This window comes from Vipera berus (assembly GCF_964194415.1).
Source record: "Vipera berus genome assembly, chromosome: Z".
In the NCBI taxonomy this organism is placed as follows: Eukaryota; Metazoa; Chordata; class Lepidosauria; order Squamata; family Viperidae; genus Vipera; species Vipera berus.
Window position 1 is genome coordinate 24984499 of NC_138205.1, and position 15529 is coordinate 25000027.

The 15529-nt window shown below is 37.7% G+C and overlaps 2 protein-coding genes across 2 annotated transcripts; both read left to right on the forward strand.

Moving 5' to 3' along the window:
- Window positions 1-843: 843 nt before the first annotated feature.
- Window positions 844-1794, forward strand: LOC308678748 (olfactory receptor 14I1-like; the record flags this gene model as incomplete). The annotated part of the gene is made up of 1 exon (XM_081345980.1): window positions 844-1794. One exon carries the CDS (start codon window positions 844-846, stop codon window positions 1792-1794), a length of 951 nt encoding a protein of 316 aa, XP_081202106.1.
- A 10138-nt stretch (window positions 1795-11932) lies between these two features.
- Window positions 11933-12883, forward strand: LOC308678749 (olfactory receptor 14I1-like; the record flags this gene model as incomplete). The annotated part of the gene is made up of 1 exon (XM_081345981.1): window positions 11933-12883. The coding sequence occupies one exon, from the start codon at window positions 11933-11935 to the stop codon at window positions 12881-12883; it is 951 nt and encodes a 316-aa protein (XP_081202107.1).
- Window positions 12884-15529: the final 2646 nt, after the last annotated feature.

Sequence of the window (15529 nt, forward strand, 5' to 3'; positions counted from 1 at the left end):
TCTTGCTTGAGAAGGGCCTGGACTAGAAGACCTACAAGGTCCCTTCCAACTCTATTTTTCTGTTAACGGAAGGTAAGTTCCACATTTCATAGCCTTTTCTTTAATAATGAAATTAAATCAAACAAAAGTTGCTTCTCAAATTGAGCTGATATTTTAAGTAGTCAAATAGAATTGATGGTCAAATTAATTTCTGGATATCTACATTGTTTAAATATCTGAATTAATTCAAAATGAATAAAATTGATTTAACTGGGATGTTTTTATTTGATTTATCCTTGATCAATGCAACAATATATTAAATCAGACAAAATGTAAGAAATATAGATGATTCTTTTAAATAAATCTAGGAATTTTATATTTGAAGGTGATCCTCAGAATCTCTATTCTGTTTCCAGGCTCTAAGTAGCTGCCTGACTGAACCTTTCATTTCCCTTCTTTACTTTATTTGGAGCATCCTTTTTCTTTTTGTTTCCTTCTTTGCTAAGAAACTCTTGCACTCTCGGGAAGAGTTTATTTGCCTTATAAATAAAAGCAAGAAAAACCATGGAGGATATACTGTATGCTCTACACAGTCCATGATGTTTAGCGGACCTCAAGATAAACACCTCTGCCACTCTGATGTGAAATGTCTCCTCTGCTTCCAGACTTAATTTATTTTCATGTTGAAAGTTCTTCTTGCTTTGATTTGAACTTTTGTATGTTTCATTTTATATGCAAATCATGGCAGGAATGTAAGGTTGTATTTAAAAACCTTGGATAGTTTTGAAGGACAATTTGAAATGAATTGGAAATATTTTAATAGCTTCCACTTCACTTCCAGGACTGTCATAAATGTGGCCAGAAATGGATAATGATACAAGTGTGTTTCTTCTCTTGGAATTCTCAAAGATATGGGAAATTAAGATGATGTATTCAACTTTCTTCCTTCTCTTGTATTTAATGACAATAACAGGAAATTTTTTGATCATCTCTGTGGTTGCTTTGGACTCCCATCTTCATACCCCCATGTATTTTTTCCTGATGAACTTAGCTCTGCAAGATGTTGGTTCTGTTTCAGTCATCGTTCCCAAAGCTGTTTTTAATTTAGTAATGAATATCAGGGATATTTCCTATTCAGGATGTGTTGCTCAAGTCCTCTTGTTTGCCTTCTTTACGAGTTGTGATATTGCCCTCCTTACTGTCATGGCATACGATCGGTTTGTTGCCATTTGCAATCCTTTGCAGTATGAAATAATAATGAACAAAACATTTTGTATAAAAATGGTTGGCACTGTATGGATTGTCACCCTCATCAATGCTGTGTTGCACACTATTGGCACTTTCACTAATCATTTCTGCTCTAATACAGTCAATCAGTTCTATTGTGAAATCCCACAGTTACTTAAATTTGCCTGCTCAGATATATATGTAATTGAAATTGGATATATGATATTTATTATGATATTAGTATTTGGTTGCTTTATTTTCATCTCTATTACTTATGCACAGATCTTCTCTGTTGTTTCAAGAATCCCTTCTGTTCAGGGAAGGAAAAAGGCCTTTTCTACTTGCTTTCCCCACTTCACAGTTTTCTCCATATTTTTGGTTGCCTCCTCATTTGGTTACCTGATTCCTCGACCCGACAAACCATCACACTTTGATTTCACCATTACAATATCCTATTCCATTATTCCACCCATGTTAAACCCATTAATCTACAGCATAAGAAACAAGGACATCAAAGTTGCTCTTTCAAAAATGTTTACTCTGAGTATATTTGGAATGTGTAGTCACAGAAATGGAATAAAAAAATAAAATAATGTTATTAATGGGAATGAAGGATGTTCCACAAGATGTTTAGATGTAACTTTTTATTGATTTGCTTTAAATGGAAAATCTCTCTCTCTCTCTCTCCCTCTGAAAAATAAGAATAAAAGTGATATAGAGTCCATCTTCAAATGCAAATCATTTTTGAAAGCTTGCTTTTGTTCTTACAACTTAATGTATTTATCTAGCATTTATAATACATGTCAGCAATCATCTAGCATAGGTCAGCAATCCCTTATACCAAATGCCCCCTATGTCCCTGCCAAAGCTCCCTGTCCAGTCATGGACAGAGAAGCAGTGTGAGAGATGTTTTAAAACCTTCAAACCTTCACAGGAGTTTTGAATAAATGGCTAAATGTATCCTGAATGACACTGGTTTTTAAATATTCAAATGCTATATATAACTACTTCCAAACTTAAGCTCGATCTTCCACTGCCTCACAGGCTAGCTTATTAACATTGGCCCACGTTCATTGCTTATGTGTAACAGAGAATACTGCTGATACATGTAAGCCAAATTCCCCTTTAAGGCATTAACAGGCATTCACTAGATGAACTTCAAAGCTGAGTGGAAAGTCCCTGGCAAGTCGGAATATATTCCTCCGTGAAACTAAAACTGGAGTCCAAAAAATATTGGGTAGAAATTACTAGTCAATCTTGGCAAGCCTATTTAATATTATTATGTTATTTAATAAAGACAATTAAAAAAAATATCTGTTTTTGTATGTAGTTTCTGAACTATGATTTTAACATTACTAATAATATTATTAGATAACATTAGAAAGCATTATGTATGCAATATGTATAGGTACATATATGAACAGAAGAGTGTATTTTAATTTAATTATAATCTAATGTTAATAACAAATTTAGTTTGTGTTCACATTAATACTTTCAGTGTTTTACAAAATCAGATGACTTCAATAAAGACTTATAAATATTTTATCTTCAAAAATTTAGTAGTCCTTCAAAGAAAGCTTACATCTGCTAACAGTCAACAGGCCAGGTGTTATGTATGGGGATAATAAAATATAGCAGCAGCTCAGTGTGACCATTAGGTGGCACTGTACTGTATCTGGATTGACTGGTAGCGCTCGGCGGGAAAACCTAAATAAGGGATTGGCTGTCAGTGCACCTGGCCAAGTATATAAGGGGGTACAGGTAACCCCTTTGTTCTCTTCGATACTGCTACCAATAAAGAGCTGCCATGCTGAATCCTTTGTCTGTTGTCTGACCATGTGGCCAAAAACCCACTACACAATAGTGGTGACGAGGATGGGATCCTATTTTTCCTGAAGATCTAAAGTCACTAAGGATCGGTGGAAAGCAATTCCCTGAACCTTCCATCAGCCGGCTAGCCAAGAGCTTGTGGTCAGCAAACAGAGAAACAGGATGGCCATGGTGCAGTACGGGCAGGTGCTACCATTCGACATGCAGCATCCCGAGAGATGGGCTTCACACCTGAGCCAGGCAGAAGGATTCTTGCGGGCTAACTGGATCACCGATGACATCCAGAAAGCTGTGTTCCTGACCTGCCTGAGCGGCCCCACAATCCACAAACTGGCCATTAGCCTCTGTGCTCCGACAATGAATGAGACCGTGTCGTACAAGGACATCGTGGAGAAATCGAACAATCACTTCAAGCCACAAATGTCCGAACTGGCATGGCGAGGCTAGTTTGACCAACAGTGCCAGTGTCCAGGTGAGACGGCTTCAGAATACACTGCAGCTTTATGGGAAGCTGCACGCCTCTGCAATTTTTCTAATTTGGAAGAAAGGTTGCAGGATCGCTTGGTGTGCGGGCTCCGAGAAAAGCGGCTACAGCAGCGCTTATATGCCCGGCCAGTGATCACATTACAAGATGCTCAGGATGAGATCTTAGCCAGCGAAGCTGCTGGGGAAGCTGCAAATGTGACCCTGCAAACCCAACCCAGCAGCCAAGGTGGTTCCATTCATCATGGAGGGGCTGTGGATGGAGGATTCGGAGAAGCAGCGGAGGAGGCTGAGATTGATGCCGTGCATCAAAGGCAGGGACAACAGCAACCGTGACACGACAACAATGGAAGCCAGCGGAAGACACCAACAACTAGCAAATGCACAAGCTGCAACTGCAAAGAATCCATTCAAAAATGTGCTAGCTGCAGGGGAAACCATCCAAGAGCGACCTACAAGTTCAGATCCGTTAAGTGCCGGTCCTGTGGTAAGACAGAACACATTGCAGCAGTCTGCAGAAATCGCTTGCGATTGGAGTAAACGGTGGGTTTCTTTGAAGCCCACCAACATCCAGTTAGCTGATTTCCAGCATGCACCCATTAAAATTAAGGGGGTGGCCACAATGATAGTGGGGTGCAAGAACTTCTGGGGTCCGTTGGACATCCTGGTAGCCGAGGGCTGGAGGATCAGTTTAGTGGGGATAGATTGGTTCCAGGCTCTTGGAATAGGGATCTCAGGGATCCATAGCACCCAGACCAAAAGCCTCGAATCCATCTGCAAAGTGTTTGCAGACGTATTCAATGGCATGTTGGGTAAATACACAGGGCCCCCAATTAAGTTTAAATTGAACCCCGATATTCTCCCCGTGAGAATAAAGCCCTGCAGTGTCTTCTTCGCTCTCAAGCACAAGATTGAGAGCGAACTGGAAAAATGAGTGAGTTGACTTCCAGGTGGCAAGGCTCCATCGATGGCGGCTGTTTCAGCCGTCAACCCCACTGTTTTCCGTGAGAGCCGCTAAAAACAGCGACGATCAGGTGTTTGGCAGCTCGGAAACCCTCTCCTCGGGAGAACAGGGGGGGTGAGCATTTAGGTAGGGGTAGAGCTCCCCTAGACCACCAGAGTTTAAACTCTGGTGGTTGTAGGGTGTGAGCCCCCCCCGAAGCCTGAATTTGCTCCGGACTCCAGGACGCCTCTGCTCCAAGGCTTTGGAGAAGAGCAGGATGCTGCAACCATCCCTGCTATCGATAATTAATTGTGGATTACTTGGATGCAGGCAGAGCTGTGCAGGAGAATGCTGTAATAGCAAGTATTTGAAATTTAACTCTGAATACTTTGAGAGAAAAAGTTGCAAGTGGTGTGGAAAGTGAAAGTGTGTAATAGAAATTAACTGGGTGTTAAGATGGCTTCTAAACCAACTAAAGTTCCTAGAAGTGCTGGTGCTTTGCCAGTTCAGCATTCTTCATTACAGGCTTTGATGCCTCCTCCTGTGGCACCCGCACCCACACCAGCATTAACAATAAAAGATTTACAAGATGCTTTACAAGATGCTTTAAAAACACAATCCCAACAAATAGCTGAACTTACTGAGGAGAAGAATAAGAGCAGACATTTTGGCTGCATTTCAAGGGCTCGCAGTTTGTATTGAGCGTTTGGATGATTGCGTGGAAGAGCTCAGTCAAAACAATATGAGATTAGATGCTAAAATGTTGGATGCTGAAAATGTGATGGAAAAGATTGATGATGATGTAGTTATGATACAATATAGCGATATGGAGTTTGCTGTGTGGATTAGAGGTTTGAAAGAAGATCCTAAGGAAGATTTGAAAGAATTATTGGCACAAGCCCTTGAACCAGTTTTGGAGCGTCCAGCAAAAGATATTATGGGGGATATAGACAAAATATTTTGTGTTAATTCTTGGATTGCAAGACAAAGAAAGTTACCTAGAGATGTGGTGGTTTATTTTACAAAGAGATCAATTAGAAATGTGGTCATCCAAGCCTTCTATAAAAACAGATTTACAGTTGCTGAGCAAGAAGTTTTAATTCTGAAAGAGATTCCTCCAAGAATTTTAAGGAAAAGAAAAGAATTTGTTTTCTTGGCAGATGAATTAAAGAAATGGCAGATTCAGTTTAGATGGGAGATTCCAGCAGGCATGACGGTGATGTGTGCAGGCACGAGATATCATCTTAATACAGTTTTGCAGGTATGAGATTTTTATTCTAATATTTTGAAGGCAGGCAGTCCGCCATCTTCAGAAGTTAAAGGAAGGAATGGTGAAGGAGAGCGTCAGTCATGAATGGAGAGTATACAAGGAGCTAAAGGAGCTACTCTGCAGAAGGATAAAGAATCCCAGCAAATTACAGGAGTGGATCAGTCCCAAGTGTCAACAGAAGAGGTTAGAGAACAAAGAATGACACGGGCTGCAATTAGACGAATGAGACAAGAACAAGAACAACAGAAAGCTACAATCACATCTCAAAAACCTACTTACAGTGAAGCAGTGGGAGGAGCGAAACCGAAGAGAGTGCAGGTGGTTTTGGAAGAGATGCTCCAAAAGCTTCAGGTCGTAAAAGATGGCGACAAAGTTTCTAACTTGGAATCTTAACGGATTAAACTCCCCGCACAAGAGAAAGAAAGTATTTCAGTATTTAAAACAATTTAGAAATGATGTTATTTGTCTACAGGAAATGCATATTCGAGCAGCTGATCAAAAATATTTGATAAATTTTAGGCTGGGTACACAGTTTATTGCGTCTGCTGCAGACAAGAAAAATGGAGTAGTTATTTACGTTAAGAATAACTTAACAGCTAATTTAATTGAAACAGATAAACAAGGAAGATATGTTATAATTGAATTATTAATAGAAGGCAAGAAAATACTTTTGGTTGGATTATACGCTACTAATCAACAGCAAGGAGAATTTTATAAACTATTACATAGCAAGACAACTCAATGGGATTATAAATCCTGTATTTTTATGGGAGACTGGAACGGTGTTTTGGATGTACAAAAGGACAAAAAAGGACTTTTTAGAAGTATACCAAGTCATGCTAGACTGCCTAAATCTTTTTTCAAGATGAAAGATGATTTGGAATTGAGAGATGTTTGGAGAGAAAGAAATTTGCAAGATAAAGACTTTACCTTTTTTCCCGAAAGTCATCAATCTTTTTCCAGGATTGATTTTGTATTAATTACTAATGATCTTTTTTCTAGGATTAAGAAGATTAAGATATGTCCAAGAACTATATTAGATCATAGTCCAGTATGGTTGGAAATAGAAAAAGACAATGGAAACAGGCGGTCTTGGAGACTAAATGAAAATTTGTTTAGATATCAAGAAAATGTGGAAGAGTGTAAAAAACAGATGAAAGAATTTTTTAATATGAAAATGTACAAGGGTACTTCTATTGAAATGGTTTGGGATGCAAGGAAAGCTTATATGAGAGGAGTGTTAATATATTTGAACAATAAGCATAGACATAAATTGGAATATAGGTGAAAAGAATTAGAGGAGGAAATTAAGAGGAAAGAGAAGGCTTTAATTTTGAATCCATCTGATAGGAAGATTAAAGAGGTAATTCCTTTATTAAGAGGTCAATTTGGTATGTTTTTTTTTTAAATTTTAATTCCATTTATATCCCGCCCTTCTCCGAATACTCAGGGCGGCTTACAAGCTTAGCAGTAGCCTTCATTCTATGTATATGCCTGCTTATTAGGGCTTTCACACACACCCCAAGCGGCATTATTACAAAGTCAGCTTAATTGCCCCCAACAATCTGGGTCCTCATTTTACCTACCTCGGAAGGATGGAAGGCTGAGTCAACCTTGACCCTGGTGGGATGCGAACCTGCACTAATTGCAGGCAGCTGGTGTTACTTAAGGAGGCATTAGCCCACTGCTCAACCAAGGCTCTTTGTTGATGGCAGATCAAGTGGCAACTAATTTACGGTATGTTAAACATAATACTTTTTGTAATGCTAATAAGCCGGGTAGGTGGTTAGCTTACTTGTTAAGGAAGAAACAAAGGTCACGTAATATAGATAGAATAGATTACAAGGGTAAAGTGGTGTTTCAGCAGAATCTTATTAAAAAGGTTTTTGTTGATTTTTATTCTAAGTTGTATGTCAGGGACAAGATTCAAGATGTAGATATAGATAGATATTTACGAGAAGTTAATATCCCTGTTCATACACAAGAGCAAAGGGAAGGGATGAATCAATTGATAAATGATGAAGAAATTATTTTAGCAATTAAGCAATTAAAAGTGGGAAAAGCACCAGGAACAGATGGTTTGACTGCCATCTATTATAAAGATTTACAGTTAGAAATGGTGGAACCTTTAAGAGAATTGTTTAGGACAATTCAATTGGGAGAAGTGCCTCCATCGCGGAAAACAGCCTTTATATCGCTGATTCCGAAGGAAGATCAAGATATTACACAAGCCAAAAATTATAGGCCAATATCACTTTTAAACACTGATTATAAGATATTTGCAAAGGTTTTAGCAAATAGATTAATGAAGGTAATGCAGCAAATGATTCATAGTGACCAAACTGGATTTATAACTGGTAGACAAATGGAGAATAATGTGAAACATATTGTAGACTTATTGGAATTTTTGGATAGAAATAACCAGGTTTCTGCAGCGCTGATCTTTTTGGATGCTGAGAAAGCCTTTGATCAATTGGATTGGCAATTTTTATTTAAGGCATTGGAGAAAATGGAGTTTGGGGATAATTTCTTACAACCTGTTAGGGCAATATATCAGAAGCAAACAGCTCAAATAATAGTTAATGGTAGTTTGACAGAAACATGTAATATTGCAAAGGGTACAAGACAGGGGTGTCCGTTGTCACCTTTGCTGTTTGTTTTAACATTGGAAATATTACTGATTAAAATACGAGACTCAAATAAAATTAAGGGAATTAAAATAAGAGATTAAGATTATAGATTGAGAGTGTTTGCGGATGACTTGATTATTACAGTAAGTCAACCGACTTACTCAGTTGTAGAATTGATGGAGATAATAACGTCATATGGGAAAGTTTCTGGATTTAAGATAAACACGCAAAAAACTAAAATACTGTCTAAAAATATGACTATAGAACAAAAGGTTGTTTTAGAAGAGTAAACGGGATTTGAAATAGTTAAAAAGATTAAATATTTGGGGGTATATCTTTTGGCTTCAAATGTAAAATTATACAAAAATAATTATGAATTGTTATGGTTAAAAATACAAAAAGAGTTAGATAGTTGGAAAAAAATACAATTATCCTTATTGGGAAGAATTGCAGCAGTAAAAATGAATGTTTTGCCAAAATTTTTATTTTTGTTTCAAATGATACCTATACTTAAAAAGGACTCAAATTTGGAGGAATGGCAGAAAGGTATTAATAAATTTGTTTGGGCAGGGAAAAGACCACGAGTTAAATTTAAGATATTGCAAGACATGCGTGAAAGAGGTGGTCTTAAAATGCAGCATTATCGTCAATTAGTGATTGGTTTAATTTAACACAAGGGAGATTATTAAATCTTAAGGGTTATGATTTGTTATTTGGTTGGCATGCATATTTATTGTATGATAAGAAGGTGGATAATGTGTTTAAGACACATATATTAAGGTATGCTCTGTTGCGAGTATGGAGAAAATATAGACATAAGTTAAATTATAAAATACCAATTTGGGCAATACCTAAACATGCAATAGAAAATATAAATGTGGGATTTAAACATGATGTGATTACATACAAAGAAATTTTAAGGATAGAAAGGAATGGATGGCAATTAAAGCCATACAATATTTTAAAAGAAGAAAAGATTGTACAAACTTGGTTCCAGTATGGGCAGTTACAAGCAAGATGGAAAGAAGATCAGAAAGTTGGTATCTTGATAACTGATGGAAATTTGGTAAAACAAATTAGAGATCAAGGTCAAGCACATATAAGAAGGATATATAATGCACTGATAGAAATTGATTCAGAAATGGAACTTGTTAAAGATTGTATGATAAAGTGGGCCCAGAATTTTCAAGAACCAATAATAATGGACACTTGGGAGAAAATATGGGTTAGGAATGTTAAATTTACACAGGCACAAAACTTAAGGAAGAATTTTTATAAAATGTTTTATAGATGGCATTTAGATCCCAAAAAATTAGCATGTATGTATCCAAATTGTCAGCCAAAATGTGGGAGATGTGGTTGTGATGATGCAACGTGTTATTATGTATGGTGGACTTGTAACAAAGTTAAAGATTTTTGGATCAAAATCTGGTGGAACATGCAGAAGATATTTAAGCAAAAGATAAGATTTTCACCACTATTTTTTGTTGGGTATTATCACTGACTGTACTGCTATAGAAACTAAACTGATGCTGAACTTAATAACAGCTGCAAGACTTTTGGTAGTGCAATACTGGAAGAAGGAGGATCTGCCTACTATAGAAGAATGGACTTTGAAAGTTTCGAACTTGGCAGAAATGGCTAAAATCTCAGCATATGTGAAAGGTCACTCGCAACAAAGATATATAGTGGAACGGAGAAGATGGATTGATTATATTCAGAATAAATATGGGACTACAAAGTATCACTTAGCATATGAATAGTTATTAGTTATTATAATTAGAGGATATATTATTTATCTTTTCTATGGTTAAGGAGAGTTAAAGTGCGATAGGATTTAAAGAGTAATTATAGTAATAAGAATATTTTAGAGTAAGATTGTATGATGGAATACCCTGTATTCTGCTTTGGGAAGTGGGGGGGGGAGGTGTTGGGAAGGGAGGGAAGGGGAGGGGTTGGGGGAGATGGGGTATATGTTCTAAAAATGTATTTTAAAACTTTTCAGTAAAAAAGTGTATGTTCATTCTAAATTATTAGCATACTGTATTTATTAGAAAAATCAAAGCAAACAGATGATTACTACTAATAAAAATCTCTGGAGTGTTTTCTGAGGATATGTGCAGGATGTTTGGGAGCTAACTAAGTCTCTGTGGTGTCAAAGAAGATCAGTTAATCTTTCCTGCAATTCAGAAAACCATTTAAACCCTGTAATGAGAATGAAAAGCATTGTATACAATGCCACCTTCTAAATGAGGAAGAAAGAAAAAATGAATATTGAATCTAATCAGAAGAATGTGAATGAAGACAATAAGCAAATATCTTCTAGATTTTGCTTGTCTACTATTCTCATACTCCTATTCTAAAGTTTCATTTTCCATTTTTTTCTTCAGATGTCCTTCCTAGGTTTTCTTTCTGCTTTCCTGAGAGTTACGAAGGAGGCAATCAGCCTTCCTCCCCGAAACAATTCTTTTTTTTATACTGAATCACAAAAACTGTTTTTATGTAGAATGAGACCTCCGTGTTACAAGCTGACCTATGGAATAAGAAAATGATCATTATTGTTTGCTTTTGCCATAATGTTCTACTAATTTGTTTTCCTTGCCCTTCCATAGGCTTCTTTTCAAATTCAATATCTCCTTACCTTTTACAACTTGAATTTAGTTAGTCTGAGTTAAATTAAATTAAGATTTTTAAGGAGATATTGGACAGCCATTTGTCTGAAATGGTATAGAGTATCTTGCTTGAGCAGGGATTGGACTACAAGGTCCCTTCCAACTCCATTTTTCTGTTAACGGAAGGTAAGTTCCACATTTCATAGCCTTTTCTTTAATAATGAAATTAAATCAAACAAAAGTTGCTTCTCAAATTGAGCTGATATTTTAAGTAGTCAAATAGAATTGATGGTCAAATTAATTTCTGGATATCTACATTGTTTAAATATCTGAATCAATTCAAAATGAATAAAATTGATTTAACTGGGATGTTTTTATTTGATTTATCCTTGATCAATGCAACAATATATTAAATCAGACAAAATGTAAGAAATATAGATGATTCTTTTAAATAAATCTAGGAATTTTATATTTGAAGGTGATCCTCAGAATCTCTATTCTGTTTCCAGGCTCTAAGTAGCTGCCTGACTGAACCTTTCATTTCCCTTCTTTATTTTATTTGGAGCATCCTTTTTCTTTTTGTTTCCTTCTTTGCTAAGAAACTCTTGCACTCTCGGGAAGAGTTTATTTGCCTTATAAATAAAAGCAGGAAAAACCATGGAGGATATACTGTATGCTCTACACAGTCCATCACGTTTAGCGGACCTCAAGATAAACACCTCTGCCACTGTGATGTGAAATGTCTCCTCTGCTTCCAGACTTAATTTATTTTCATGTTGAAAGTTCTTCTTGCTTTGATTTGAACTTTTGTATGTTTCATTTTACATCCAAATCACGGCACGAATGTAAGGTTGTATTTAAAAACCTTGGATAGTTTTGAAGGACAATTTGAAATGAATTAGAAATATTTTAATAGGTTCCACTTCACTTCCAGGACTGTCATAAATGTGGCCAGAAAATGGATAATGACACAAGTGTGTTTCTTCTCTTGGAATTCTCAAAGATATGGGAAATTAAGATGATGTATTCAACTTTCTTCCTTCTCTTGTATTTAATGACAATAACAGGAAATTTTTTGATCATCTCTGTGGTTGCTTTGGACTCCCATCTTCATACTCCCATGTATTTTTTCCTGATGAACTTAGCTCTCCAAGATGTTGGTTCTGTTTCAGTCATCGTTCCCAAAGCTGTTTTTAACTTAGTAATGAATATCAGGGATATTTCCTATTCAGGATGTGTTGCTCAAGTCCTCTTGTTTGCCTTCTTTACGAGTTGTGATATTGCCCTCCTTACTGTCATGGCATACGATCGGTTTGTTGCCATTTGCAATCCTTTGCAGTATGAAATAATAATGAACAAAACATTCTGTATAAAAATGGTTGGCACTGTATGGATTGTCAGCCTCATCAATGCTGTGTTGCACACTATTGGCACTTTCACTAATCATTTCTGCTCTAATACAATCAATCAGTTCTATTGTGAAATCCCACAGTTACTTAAATTTGCCTGCTCAGATATATATGTAATTGAAATTGGATATGTTATATTTATTATGATATTAGTATTTGGTTGCTTTATTTTCATCTCTATTACTTATGCACAGATCTTCTCTGTTGTTTCAAGAATCCCTTCTGTTCAGGGAAGGAAAAAGGCCTTCTCTACTTGTTTTCCCCACCTCACAGTTTTCTCCATATTTTTGGTTGCCTCCTCATTTGGTTACCTGATTCCTCGACCCGACAAACCATCACACTTTGATTTCACCATTACAATATCCTATTCCATTATTCCACCCATGTTAAACCCAATAATCTACACCATGAGAAACAAGGACATCAAAGTTGCTCTTTCAAAAATGTTTACTGTGAGGATATTCGGAATGTGTAGTCACAGAAATGGAATAAAAAAATAAAATGTTATTAATGGGAATGAAGTATGTTTCGCAAGATGTTTAGATGTAACTTTTTATTGATTTGCTTTAAATGGAAAATCTCTCTCTCTCTCTCTCTCCCTCTGAAAAATAAGAATAAAAGTGATATAGAGTCCATCTTCAAATGCAAATCATTTTTGAAAGCTTGCTTTTGTTCTTACAACTTAATGTATTTATCTAGCATTTATAATACATGTTAGCAATCATCTAGCATAGGTCAGCATTCCCTTATACCAAATGCCCCCTATGTCCCTGCCAAAGCTCCCTGTCCAGTCATGGACAGAGAAGCAGTGTGAGAGATGTTTTAAAACCTTCAAACCTTCACAGGAGTTTTGAATAAATGGCTAAATGTATCCTGAATGACACTGGTCTTTAAATATTCAAATGCTATATATAACTACTTCCAAACTTAAGCTCGATCTTCCACTGCCTCACAGGCTAGCTTATTAACATTGGCCCACGTTCATTGCTTATGTGTAACAGAGAATACTGCTGATAAATGTAAGCCAAATTCCCCTTTAAGGCTTTAACAGGCATTCACTAGATGAACTTCAAAGCTGAGTGGAAAGTCCCTGGCAAGTCGGAATATATTCCTCCGTGAAACTAAAACTGGAGTCCAAAAAATATCGGGTAGAAATTACTAGTCAATCTTGGCAAGCCTATTTAATATTATTATGTTATTTAATAAAGACAATTAAAGAAAATATCTGTTTTTGTATGTAGTTTCTGAAGTATGATTTTAACATTACTAATAATATTATTAGATAACATTAGACAGCGTTATGTATGCAATATGTATAGGTACATATATGAACAGAAGAGTGTATTTTAATTTAATTATAATCTAATGTTAATAACAAATTTAGTTTGTGTTCACATTAATACTTTCAGTGTTTTATAAAATCAGATGACTTCAATAAAGACTTATAAACATTTTATCTTCAAAAATTTAGTAGTGCTTCAAAGAAAGCTTACATCTGTTAACAGTCAACAGGCCAGGTGTTATGTATGGGGATAATAAAATATAGCAGCAGCTCAGTGTGACCATCAGGTGGCACTGTACTGTATCTGGATTGACTGGTAGCACTCGGCGGGAAAACCTAAATAAGGGATTGGCTGTCAGTGCACCTGGCCAAGTATATAAGGGGGTACAGGTAACCCCTTTGTTCTCTTCGATACTGCTACCAATAAAGAGGTGCCATGCTGAATTCTTTGTCTGTTGTCTGACCATGTGGCCAAAAATCCACTACACAATAGTGGTGACGAGGATGGGATCCTGTTTTTCCTGAAGATCTAAAGTCACTAAGGATCGGTGGAAAGCAATTCCCCGAACCTTCCATCTGCCAGCTAGCCAACAGCTTGTGGTCAGGAAACAGAGAAACAGGATGGCCATGGTGCAGTACGGGCAGGTGCTACCATTCGACATGCAGCATCCCGAGAGATGGGCTTCACACCTGAGCCAGGCAGAAGGATTCTTGCGGGCTAACTGGATCACCGATGACATCCAGAAAGCCGTGTTCCTGACCTGCCTGAGCGGCCCCACAATCCACAACCTGGCCATTAGCCTTTGTGCTCTGACAGTGAATGAGACCGTGTCGTGCAACGACATCGTGGAGAAATCGAACAATCACTTCAAACCACGAGTGTCCGAACTGGCATAGCGAAGCTAGTTTGACCAACAGTGCCAGTGTCCAGGTGAGACGGCTTCAGAATACACTGCAGCTTTATGGGAAGCCGCACGCCTTTGCAATTTTTCTAATTTGGAAGAAAGGTTGCAGGATCGCTTGATGTGCAGGCTCCGAGACAAGCGGCTACAGCAGCGCTTATATGCACGGCCAGTGATCACATTACAAGATGCTCAGGATAAGATCTTAGCCAGCGAAGCTGCTGGGGAAGCTGCAAATGTGACCCTGCAAACCCAACCCAGCAGCCAAGGTGGTTCCATTCATCATAGAGGGGCCGTGGACGGCGGATTTGGAGAAGCAGCGGAGGAGGCTGAGATTGATGCCGTGCATCAAAGGCAGGGACAACAGCAACCATGACACGACAACAATTGAAGCCAGCAGAAGACACCAACAACTAGCAAATGCACAAGCTGCAACTGCAAAGAATCCGTTCAAAAATGTGCTAGCTGCAGGGGAAACCATCCAAGAGCGACCTACAAGTTCAGACTGGTTAAGTGCCGGTCCTGTGTTAAGACAGAACACATTGCAGCAGTCTTCAGAAATCGCACGCGGGACAACTTGCACAAACTTCAATTGGTGGATGTGTGGCAAGGTACTGAGTCCCCTCATCTCAAATCTCCTATGCCCTCCCCTACCGAACTCCTCAGGAACAAGGTGACCATCTCACACACAGACATTCACCAGGTTCTCACACCAAAAATAACATTAGAGGTCCAGTTGCAAGACGTACCTTGCAAGATGGAACTCGACCCTGGTACTGCAGTCTCCATCATTTCTAGTGATACATTCAGAACAGCTTGCGACTGGAGTAAACGGTGGGTTTCTTTGAAGCCCATCAACATCCAGTTAGCTGATTTCCAGCGTGCACCCATTAAAATTAAGGGGGTGGCCACAATGATAGTGGGGTGCAAGAACCTCCGGGGTCCGTTGGACATCCTGGTAG